This window comes from Papilio xuthus, unplaced genomic scaffold (assembly GCF_000836235.2).
Source record: "Papilio xuthus unplaced genomic scaffold, Pxut_1.1 DF829129.1, whole genome shotgun sequence".
NCBI classification, from domain to species: domain Eukaryota; kingdom Metazoa; phylum Arthropoda; class Insecta; order Lepidoptera; family Papilionidae; genus Papilio; species Papilio xuthus.
In genome coordinates this window covers 1506755-1519503 of record NW_013529520.1, presented here as the reverse complement: position 1 = coordinate 1519503, position 12749 = coordinate 1506755, and the positions used below count along the sequence as shown (strand labels likewise).

General features: G+C 33.1%; 2 protein-coding genes across 2 annotated transcripts; one reads left to right on the top strand and one right to left on the bottom strand.

Annotated features, from left to right (window-relative positions):
• Positions 1-4276: 4276 nt before the first annotated feature.
• Positions 4277-6003, bottom strand: LOC106119718 (peptidoglycan recognition protein-like). The gene is made up of 4 exons (XM_013314855.1): positions 5905-6003; positions 5353-5557; positions 4938-5056; positions 4277-4461 (listed from the first exon to the last, which is right to left on the bottom strand). Exons 1-4 carry the CDS (start codon positions 5960-5962, stop codon positions 4277-4279), a joined length of 567 nt encoding a protein of 188 aa, XP_013170309.1. The 5' UTR covers positions 5963-6003.
• A 67-nt stretch (positions 6004-6070) lies between these two features.
• Positions 6071-10645, top strand: LOC106119710 (peptidoglycan recognition protein-like). The gene is made up of 4 exons (XM_013314844.1): positions 6071-6077; positions 9172-9376; positions 9873-9991; positions 10413-10645. Exons 1-4 carry the CDS (start codon positions 6071-6073, stop codon positions 10595-10597), a joined length of 516 nt encoding a protein of 171 aa, XP_013170298.1. The 3' UTR covers positions 10598-10645.
• Positions 10646-12749: the final 2104 nt, after the last annotated feature.

Below are 12749 nucleotides of genomic sequence, written 5' to 3'. Positions count from 1 at the left end.
ACGTGAAAAATATTATCGTCTTATTTACCGTCTTTAATAGTAAAACCTGACTAATTGATTCGTCATGAGGATAAGCAGTTTTGTTGACAGTGATATATGAGCATTAACAATGGTAAGTTTTAATGTGCAATCCCACTGATGTGACACATGTATTCATACATGTTGTTGTCTCTGTCTTTTTCAAGTAGAGTGATAAAGATGTCAATATAATGACGTCAAAACCAATAGATATAAGGAAACGTTAAAATTATACATTATTATATTGTTTAGATTTATTGTCTGCATGTGTCATGTCACGTAGCGGGGATGGACCGGAGATTAGGTCATGGATGCACTCAGGGTCGTGTGATAACACCATTAGCTCAATATAATTATTAAACGGAAATCTATTATGAAATATTTGGTTTTTTTGTAGCATTTTGAGTACTGTTCTTATGCGATTGCACGAGTCTTTGCAAAATCAAAGGGCAGATTACTTTGATGCCGTGCTGGAACGTGAATGCAAAATTGTATTTCTTGGTGACAGAGACCAAGACACATCTGTATGTAGTTTTGGAGTTTATTCGTGACATAAAACTTTTCAGCTAACTCTTATGATTTAAGGCTTTTGTTTTAGCAATAAAAACTAAAAACTAGTGTTTAATATACAAACTATTAAGTAATTAATGGAGTAAAATAATTTAAAAATAAACATATCATTCACAAAATAAATAATTACAATTAGTTAATTTATGCTAATTTATTTGTTTAGTTGAATTACTTGGTTTATATAATTTTCCACTTATTGAGTATTGTAAGAATTTTCCAGAATCCAAGTAAATCGTTTTACCCATGCCGTATTTGGGTTTCGTAAAATTTTACGAGATTTGTGCCGCATATAGATATGTGACCACAAAAACTTATAAACAGAATTAGCGCCTTTACAGTTCCGTTTCAGAAGGCCGATCGTATTTTATGATACGGTATTTTCAATAAATGCTAGAATACTTAATATTTGACAATATTCAATACTAAGACTTAGTATTATTTTCTGGAAAATACTATGTCGAAAGTATTACACACTAGCTGTCGCCCGCGACTTCGTCCGAGAGGAATTAAAATAAAACTTAATTAGTAGCCTATGTGTTCTTCCAGACTATGTTGTACATCTGTGCCAAATTTCAGCGAGATCCATGTAGCCGTTGTGGATACCTTCAAACAAACATCCATCAATCTAAACATTCGCATTTGTTTTACTAATACTATAAATGCGAATGTTTGGATGTTTGTTAGAAGGTATCTCCGGAACGGCTCAACGGATCTTAATGAAATTTGGCACAGATGAAGAACATAGTCTGGAAAAACACATAGGCTACTAATTAAGATTTTTTTAAATTCTGGACCTTGCTGGCAATAGCTAGCAATATTATATTAAGAAGTTAGAAGAGAATATTAAGAAGAAGTTAGATTAGTAAGAAGTAAGAATGGAATTGAACTAAATAGGTAAATTAATTTGATTAACAATATATTACCGGTCTGATGAGATGCGAATTGGACTTGTTAGAAACCTCAAATGTGTTTATTTCTTGTAAATAAAGTCGTATAGTTGTTTATAGTTTGTTATTTGTTTCATGGGTTTCTCCAATTTGACGTAGGAAACGTTATTTACAATTACTGTAATTAGCGCACGCATAGTTCTATGTTTTATTTACTAGATACGATCAAATTATTGTATTGTATAATTTTAAATTTATTTAAATGTATTCAATTTACTTAACAATACAATTTTCATATTAACCATCACGGTTTAAACATCTATTATTTATTGTTCAACAGAACACAAGATTAAAAATAATTCGCAAAAGTACTCGTTCTAATTAAATAGATCTGTTTATTTTTTTATGGTTTCGGACTGAATTTAGATTTTTGCTATTCGTAAAAGAAAGTTATAGGTATTGAGGTCCGGTCGTAGGCTTCCACTTTCTATGACGTTCTTATGACGTATTTAAAAACGCAGAAGTATTAATAATTTTAATTGAATTTCTCCTAAGCTGTCGTTATATGTGAAAGCTTAATAATGAATAAATTTAATTTAAAAAGATAAATGATTTTTTTATAAAAAAAATCTTATAAGTTTAGAGTCATGTAGAGTAAGTTACGTCCGTCCTATTGTAATCTTCTATAACCTGATTGGATTTAACGAATTCATATTCTTACATATATTTTAATATTATAAATGTGAATTTTTGGATGTATGCGTGGATGTTTGTTAGAAGTTATCTCCAGAATGTTTTCATGGATCTAACTAAAATTTGGCACAGATGTAGAACATAGCTTTGAAGAACACTAAGGCTACTATTTTTTTTAATTACAAGCAGACGGTGTGCCGTTAACAGTAATTGATATAAGCAAAATTCCTTTGATTCAGTGTTATTGTACAACCTCGGTTTCTTGAAGTTGTAAAGGGACTGGTTTTTTTCTAGGTCAGTGATACATAGAATGAATCGACATTAAACATCGGCTTCTATGCCAATAAACAAGCCTGGTTGTATCGAGCTGACGCGTACGTCATTCTGCGCATACTGTGACTGTAGAGCGCCATTGCACAAAATACAATTGTCATCCCTTTCATTTTGCACTGGAAAAACAAAGACAAAATATGTGTCAATAAGTACACATCTTTGAACTCATTATAACCGTTAGATTTTACTGTAATTTACAAAAACATATCGATATCTCATTTTTTCAAGGTTAACGAAAGGAATGAGAATACCTTTTTGTACAGCAATGGAAATTCACTTTAAGCGAATTTAATTGATGTTTAAGTTACGTCACTAATTTAAGAGTGTAAAGATATAATAATAATAACATCTGACGTATTGTTTGTGAGAGAACATGTTTTTGACGAATCATGAACCATTGCGAATTAATTTGTAGTACTAATTGTGTCTACGTCTTTCATATATGAATCTACGCACGCTGTATCAATAACAATCTTTAAACAGGTTGTTAATAAAACTTCGAATCATGTGTACCAAACATAAAAAAACCCCTTTTGCCAAACAAGTTTTCTTTTTACCTTTTTCATACTTTAATTAATCTTAGTTCATAGTTAATAAAGTCTTATAAATTAGATTTTTAATGTTATAGAATTATAACTCTTAATGGTCGAGTCCTTAGTACCATAGTTGGACGAATGGCTCGCCCGACCGTTGCTATACCAAGACCACAGAAGACAGGAGTGATGTGGAAGCGTGTAACCTTTCCACTAAATGCACTAACATGAGCAAGCATCGTTCACAACCTTTTAGTATACAAAAAAACTATACACGTATATTCAAATTGACGCAAAAAAAATGACGACAGATAGACCATTCCAGAAATTGAATTTACCTACAACCATTTATGCTAATATATTTTTTGTGACGTACTAATAGAGGTCATGACCTTGTGACATACCTTTAAAGTTTTTCTTTGACAATTCACGACATGTCTTCAATTGTTTGTTATAGACAAGTAAAAGAAAAATTGGTTAAGTGTGTCCCGTTAAATATACTACAGAGTTCAGTTGTTTCAATAATTACTTTTTACTAATAGAACGCCCAAGTGGCGCTTCTAAAAGACTATTTCTGTCTACCAAGAAGATATCAAGCCAGTATTACATGAAGAAAAAATAAAATAAAATAAAACCTTATTAATGAATATTTTGAACAACATTCGATTTGACCATCAACTAATGCCATTTACCAATAAAATTTAAAAATAAATTCTAGTCCAGGATATTTTATTTTATGTAATTCTATGCACAATGTACCTATCATTTGCTCCAATAGTTTTGATTGGTATGTCCTTGTGAGCGGACGTCTCGAAAGGATGTTGCATGAATGCCGGTCTTATCGGATTTCCAATTACACAGGCGACGTCATACAATTGTAGCCTCGTTCTAGAGCTGTTTGTGTCGTACAATGCTTGTGAAGGAAATATCCTTGTTATGTATTGCCTTACAGGACGTAGCCGTAAATAGGACGTTCTTACAACATTACCTACATTTATTCGTCCTTTTTCTTATAATATATTCAGAGTAACTTAGATAACGTTTATAAGAAGTTATACTGTGCCATCATTCGATTCTTCAGACTTAAAAAAACTGAGAAACGAGGAATAATTTTAATTGAATGGTATCACTAGGAAATCTAAACTTTATATTAAAATTACATAAAAAGTACTAACTCATTTAACATATGATTTAATAAATAAATAATAATAATAATAATAGGTATTTAAAGAACGTAATAACTTAATCAAACTTTTTCCAATGTGGCCACGTCTCTATAAGGTCCTGTAGGGAGTCGCCGGGGCTCTGTGTTGCAGATAGCTGTCGGTGTCCTACCAGTTCGTAGTCCTTGGTCAAATAGTTATTGTATACACCACAATTTATTAAGTCTTGAGCCGCTTTTAATGCTTTAGATGTGGGCAGTTCATCTGTAAGACGAAGAAGTATTTATAATCTGCTCTATTTACAATGGCAATCTATTTTTTTTATAACAGAAGGGGGCAAACGAGCAGCGGGAACACCGAGGTGTATAACGACGCCCATGGACATCAGCAATACCAGAGGAACCGCAAATGCGTTGCCGGCCTTTGAGGTGGTGATAAGCTCGCTTCTTAAAGGACCCTAAGTCGTAGCGGTTTGGAAATACCGCCGAGGACAGACTATTCCACAACGCTGCTGTGCGAGGCAGGAAGTTTCGCGCAATCTGCACGGTTGTGGATTGCCAGCCATCGTGATGGTGTGGATGGAACCTGGCGGTCTGTTGTGTCGTCCGATGACGGTGATGATGATTTTGTTTCAATACATTCATAGCATCTAGAGATCCAGAGTTGATGGTATTTTTAAAGCTTCCATTCTTATTACAGCAGTGAATTAACTTGTTTACTTCATTGATTCCTTTACTTACTATTAAAGTTCCCAATAAAAGATATGCTGATGGATTTGTCGTTGTACCCCCTCGTGTGCGCGCCAATGCGTTGCCAGCCAGCGCCCTCGTATACTCTGCCGTTACCACCGATAAGAAATCTGCAAATAAGATGACGATAAAATTGTTAAATCATTCTTCGCAAATTAATTTTATTACTGTTCTGTTCACTGCTGGTTCTGTGAGCTCCTTCTTCTTTATATTTTGCATTTAATTATTATTAAAACAATGAATTAAAAGATTGACGATCGAAACGGAATTACCAAGCTCTAGATATATCGTATATCAGGATTTTCAGTTACGATGATGCAAAAGTGTCAATGTGTCGAGATTGTTATTGGTCAAATCTAATTTGGTATTTGCAAGAATCTTTTTTTGATATCATCTTTATACTTACGATGTTCCAATATCGATGAAATCTAAATCTACGATGTGATGTATCCTGATACCGCGTAGAATACTCTCACAAGCCTGGTCAGTGTAACATGCAGGTGAGACCGTGTGTTGGATGACGACAAGTTGTACTGGTGTCTTTAGCATCGACGTCCTGCGCGACTTCTCTCCGCTCCATAATGTTATTGGTAATACCCCACAATCTCTATCTGTAATCATGAAATATTATGTTAATCTGGTGATGGCAATGATAATGTGGAAGGTTAACCCGATGGCAACTTACGTACTGTCAACCTGGTGATAGTTTTTAATTAATTTAGCATTATTATCTCAGTAGGGGTATATAAGTAGAGATAGAGAAAAGAAGATTTGAATATGTGAAATTCCGAAGAGAGTGATGAAATAACAAATATTATATTTAATTAATTTGTAAAATATAGAACACACTCATAGAGTAAGATTAGAGTATGAAGATGATACGATTATCATAGAGTAGGAGAAACCACAACACACAATTAGGTACCATCAAAATAAAAATAAAGTGTGAGATATTTACCAGTAGCGGCAACGATTTTTGCTACAAAAACAAAGAGTAGTAAATGTAGACTCGTCATTTTTACTTCTATTAGGAAACAGTAGACTTCTATTGGTACACTTTAACCACGTACGAATATAAAATGCATTTAGAATAAATCGTGTGAGTATATATGTAGGAGATCACAATGGCCGGTAACTTGTAAATCCCCGACGCCTCTATTATCCCGGATAATATTTTTCAATACATCACAATATTTATTTCTAAACAAACCTTTTATTATGATTCTAGCAAAAGCAATGGATTCTTCAATGGATTCCTACTCATAGGTTATTTGTGCGTATTTATAGGATAAATGTAAACACAATTATTGTTTGTAAAGGTAAGCATCTGTTTATCATTATTATTTGAACCTTGAACCTTTTCTCTGTCTCCTGGATCATCAATCAGATGGACGTAAGGTGAAGAGCTAACATAGTGGTTGAAGCTACATTGGATGACGTCGAACACGACTATTATACGAGTACTAAAGAAGTCAAGAGCTAGGACACAAAAGTCTAAACGAGATAGAATTTGAGAATTTATCTGGAACTTTTGAAGAAGAACTAGACTCTGGCTGAACAGTGATTGCGGATTTCTTTTACGTAATCTGGTAAATCTACTGATTTTTATTTCTGATGCTATTGCCCTATACTTATATTATATTATTCTTAACGAATGCGTGTCAGATAAAAGAAATAATAGTCTTGTTATTTCTCGCAACTTTGTCAGCGTGAAATATTTAAATTTAAATAAAACTCCTTTCGAAATCGGTCTAACCGTTTTAGATATTACCCAGAACAAACGAGAATTTGCAGACAGATAGACAACCATTTTGTATATATATTTTAACATAGTAATTGGTAGTACATTTTGATGCAGGTAAACAAAGATCCCGCGTATCATTTGGACTTAGGTCTTCCCCGTTTCATATTTGAAAATGTGATGGAAAGTCATGTTAGACGACCGTCTATATTAACTGTGTAACAAAACGAAAGCTGTAAATGTTATTCTACTTTTTTGTCTGGGAAATGTATATTTATAATTTATTAGCTGTCGCCCGCTACTCCATCCCCATGGGATAAAAAAAAAACTATTAGGTTTTAAGTTAATTGGAAGCCTCACCTAATTCCAGACTATGTTCTACATCTATGGTAAGCTTTAGCTGTTCTGAAGATACCTTCTAACATCCATCCATACATCTAAACTTTCGCATTTATAATATTAGGAAGAAGTAAGATTTTATAACGATAATTGCCATTAATTACTGTTAAAAAAACTCTGCTACCATGTTAAAACACACTTTTCTTATTGTTTAATCATCTTTATTTTCTTACACACACGCCATGACATCTTTTCAAACAGCGAACACAGTTACACAAAGTTGCCAGTACTAAACATATATAAATGTACCATAAACCTAACACGCCTCCTTACATTTATATATTTAACTGTAACTGTATTCAAATAACATTTTTTGAATTGATAATAATGGAACAATTTCGGTTCTTCGTAGAATCTCTACAAATGCAAAGAGTAAATAACAATGTAAGAAATATTGAAAACTTTCCATGTTATGATATTATTTAAGGATAATATTGCGAAAATTACTCTTAGTTGGAAAATTTCTGAGGAATATTCAGTTATTTACACAGCAAAATTAATTCTATTTGTGTAGAGCCAAATGGTAGGGTATGGGTTTCCATTGAATTGTAAGAGACAATACATAAATATGTAGTAATATTTAAATTGCAAATAACCAGTTTAGAAATTTAAAATATATTTCTTGTATTCAATAATATAAAAACTATTCACACAAGAAAATAAAAAATGATAAGTTCTTATGCCCGCTAAAATGTATTACAAGATTCAAACTTTATGGCGGCTCGGGGCTAGTTTTAAGCGCATGTTGTTGCTAAGTTAAGCTTCCATTGCGGGTAGAGTTATATTGCGTTCAGTTGTGGCTAGCACCTATATATCTTGCACGTCTTGGAAAATATGTAGCAGTCCGCAATAGTATAAAGGCAATATTTCATCGTGAAAACATTTCTCTGCGCGCGAATTGAGGGCGCCAGCTATTTTCCAATAAAGTTTGGATAACCTTAAAGTTTGTATAGTAATATACAATGTTAAGCGTGCTTCATTGACTTAATTTAGTCATTGACTATCGGATTCGGGGAAGAACTATTTCCTTACTATATAGAGGTTGTCAATACTACTACTTAGTTATAGCTAGAAGTGCTAGTTAGGGTTGAATATTTATTAATTATAATAAAATCATTTAAAATGTTAGGATACGTGAATCTCGTCACAATGTATTTGAAAAGAAAACATTATTAACTAATATTCTTTTTAGGGGTCCGTACCTCCATAGGAAAAATCGGAACCCTTATAGGATCACTTTGTTGTCCGTCAGTCTGTCATGACCATTTTTTTTTTTGTTTTCAGGCATATGATGTCCACTGCTAGGTATAGACTTTCCCTTAAGATCAATTATTATTAAATAGCTTTAATATTATTATTCAAAGTAAATCTTGAAAACCTTATAATGTCGTTATTATTTTGATATCACAACGATCTTTTGCCCTTGTTTTGCGTTGTTATTTAGAACATTGATAACAATGTATGGGAAATTTCTACAGTCGGGGGAGAAATATTTCATCAGTATTTAAATACGTGCGAGTGGTTTTAGATTCAATCTGGAAAAAGATTTCAATAGTTAAGTATATATAAATTAAGAAGTTGTGTTTAAAATTTTATTAAAATGGCAAATTTCTTTTTACTAATTGCTTTTATCTTGCATCAAATATTTTCAACAACAACAGCATTTATTGGTAAGGAAATTATTAATTTGTCATCGAATTATTGACGAGGAGGTTAAAATGTATTATTTTTTGATATGTCGGCAAACAAAGCGTTAACAGTATGTAAGTTTTTTGGTACAAGCAAAGTTTTTAAACATAAATTTCTAGTTTATAGTCGCCCGCTGTTCCGGATACGTCCGCGCGGAATTAATTAAAAACTTAAACTCAATTACCTTTGTTTTCTTTCGACAATGTTCCACATCTATGCCAAATTTCGACGAGATCTTTACAGCCGTACTGGAGATACCTTTTAACAAACATCCATCCATCAATTTTAAATTATCATATTAGTATGAAGTATCCAGTAGCATTTAGGATAAATCAGTTCTTATTTTATTTATAAAAAATCTATTTAATTTTTTTTTAATGTGTCAATCTATTTCAGACGCGAGTTGTGGCGTTGTACCGATTTGGCTATGGGGATGGGAGTCAACGCGGCGCACAGTTCTATTAGATTTGCCAGTGAAGATTGTAGTCATACAGCACACAGTGTCACCGCCATGTTATACTGATCATACCTGTGAAAGCAACTTGAAAAGCATTAGAGATTACCATATCAATCATTTAAATTTCACCGACATCGGCCAATCGTAAGTACCATTTTTTTTTATATCATAAGGTGGCAAACGAGCGAGCGGCCACCTGAAATCACTGAAATAGCGAAGCGACCGCTGTCCATAGACATACGCAATTGCATATGCGTTGCCTACCTTTAATCGCCGGAGGAGAGGTTGCACAGAAATAAAATATTTTCCCTTCGTATGCATCCTCTCATCCGGAAAGTCCACTTCCACTTCCCATCCTTTCCTTATAAGAAAAACGGTGGGAAGGGAAAGAGGACTAAATGAGGTCTCCGGGAGGCAAACTACTAGATACAATTGTTAGGTTAGAGACCACAATATACTGGACTACCAACATCATCAGCTGTCTGCCCACTGCTGGACAGTAATCCCTACAGACCTTTCAGTAAAGGAACTGCTTAAATCACCATAAGTCATTAATCATAAAGGATTGTTCATAGTTGAACATATTTATTATTAAATTTTCTCTTCAAATTAATTCGATTAAGCCTCTATAATATTGCAGTTTCTTTATCGGGAGCAACGGCAAAGTATATGAAGGTGCAGGTTGGAAGCACGTCGGAGCTCACACGCGCGGGTACAACGATAAGGCCATTGCTGTGTCTTTCATAGGAGACTTTTCATGTAAGTTAAAGCATATGCAATTCAAGTTGTCCTACAAACTCTTAAAAAGTTTGAAAATAATTGAAGTTTAATTGAACTTTAGTTTGAAAACAAGTGCTTAGTTTATTTAGTCGTACTAGCTGTTGCTTGCGACTCCGTCCGCGCGAACATAAAACTTAATTAGTAGCTTATGTGTTTCTCCAGACTATGTTCTAAATGTATGCCAAATTTAATAGAGATCTGTTCAGCCGTTCTGGAGATGCCTTCAAACAAACATCCATCCATCCATCCATCTACACATTCGCATTTATGATATTATTAAGATAACCGTTGCATTCAACTACTGAGCTGTGTTCAAATGAAAATAGATTGCAATATGTCTGTATTATTTATTTAGACAGTGAAACCTGCAGATAGATTTATACAATTGTTCCGATTACAGATGATCTTCCGACACCAGAAGCTTTGCAGGCTGCTGAAGATTTGTTATCTTGTGGTGTTAAGAATTACTATCTAACACCAAACTACCGTATCGTTGGTCACCGGCAGTTATCCGCGACTAATAGTCCGGGAGATAAGCTGCAGGAACATATCAGCACCTGGTCACATTGGACATACGCTTTGTAATATTACGAAGCACCAATAGCTCAATGGTTAAAAGTACAGACTGATGACTAAGCGGTAGAGGGTTCACATCCCACCTTTCGATTATTGTTTTGTAACAATCATTATTATTTAATTTAATATGTTTATTTAACTAGTTTTAATTAATGTTAAAGTATTTTGTGCAAATATATTTTGTTATATAAACATACTTGAGTTTTTAATGTTAAAATAGGACTTGTTAAATTTAACATCAGTTCTTATCACCTTCAAACAGAATTTATAGGCAGAGTTTTAACGATAACATATTGTTCAGGTGTTTTGAACCACAGAATAGGAAGGCGGAAGTTTCTTTAGTGGGCTTTCATATCATTTCATTGACTTCATGGAAATTGGTCGATCTATCTATATTGTCCTTTGATTATAGAGAAATGGACTAACAATTCATTTGATTGGCTTGGATGAAATAGATGGGAGGATGTTGACATGTAAAATTTAAACATCTTTAGAAACGCTTATTGACACAAATATTAATACTATGTGTGTAAACGAGCACACAAGCAAGCACTCATTGTTCGTTCTATTTGAAAGCATGAAATGCGCGTTTTCAAGTCCTGTCTTTAAACGTCAAAGATATTTTCAACATTCAAAGTTATTTAACGTTGTTATTTGAACTGCCATAGTTCCGTGAATATTTCTACAAAGTGTATTGTGAACCCTTGTCTCATTTTAATGAAGGAGTTTCCGTCATCGATAATTTAAACAGTTAATTGGCGTGACACAATTATTACATGGTAAATTAATTAAACTTCACTTTAGAAACTGAACATTGATACTTATATTCCAATCTTTTTATCATCAACAGCTAAATTTACGTCACCACTGTGGGACTCGCAGCCTACCCTAAATCAGGGGTGACTACATAGTGAAACAACGCTACAGTGCGGGTTGGTTGACTTCGCATGTATCTTTGAATTTCTTTGCAGTTACGTGCGGGTCGCATCACGATATTTTCCTTTACAGTAAGAATGTCGGATAAATGTACAAATGTAAATTGAAAAACATATTAATACATGGCGGGATTCGTACCCAGGACCTGCTTACCAGTCAATGGCTTAAGCCCTGAGCCATCGACGCTCTCTATCTCTTCTCCATTCTGTTACAACATTTTAAATGTAGTCTAAAATGTATTTTAATTGAGCACATATTCTTGGAACATATCGATAAGATAGATAGTGGTAAAAAGTTCTAGTTTAGTTAATTGGATCACTTTATCTTAAAAATTTGGTAAATGTTTGCTAAGTAAATAAAAGATTAAACAGAACGTATTAATTTTCCATTCATTACTTACACATCATAATCTTACAAGATTTATATATGGAAAAGTTTGGATGTATGGATGTATGAATGTTTGTTACCAGTAACAGTTTAACGGCTTAAGATTAAGCGGTGATATAATATAGTCAGAAATATTCTACTTTTGATCCTGTAAAAATGAGTGGTTTCCAGAATAAATTTGGTTTTTCCCTTTTCCAGAATTGCGCCATAACTCAGTCTATTAAAATCAAAGTAATTACTGCTTTTTTATTAACAAAACTAAGAGGACAAGGTCGTCATCAACAGCTATTTGAAGAAAAATCTGTAGCTCATTAAACAGCTGCATCATCATCACATATGCTTGTCACAGGCACACTCGGAGTCTTAGTCAACTTAGACTTCTCACATCTTTGTATTCCTCGCAAAATTCTCATAAAGTCGCTTTGTCAAATAGAAAGATTTATAAAATACGACTCTCGTATAACAATAAGAACGTAATATAGGAACAGAGAATATCGCCTTTTTGACAATGCTCTTAAATAAATTTCAAACGATTCAAGAGATTGGAAAAAGATCAGAAAATACTGAGCCGTAACATTTGATGCTTTCTTAAAATAAATTGTAAGATTGTAATGAGATCTTGAAATTGGATTCAGTTTAATTTAAGATTTTAAAATTTGTTTTCAATTAATATAACTTGGTACCATAATAAATGTTAGATTACACATTTAATTTAATTTTAAAAATTATGGTAAACACAGGTTAAAAATTATATTATTCGTTTGTTGTAATTGTCCGTGGGATGTGGTGGCTAGATTTTACTACAAAGATATTTAAAACTGATTTTTTTATGTAAGTA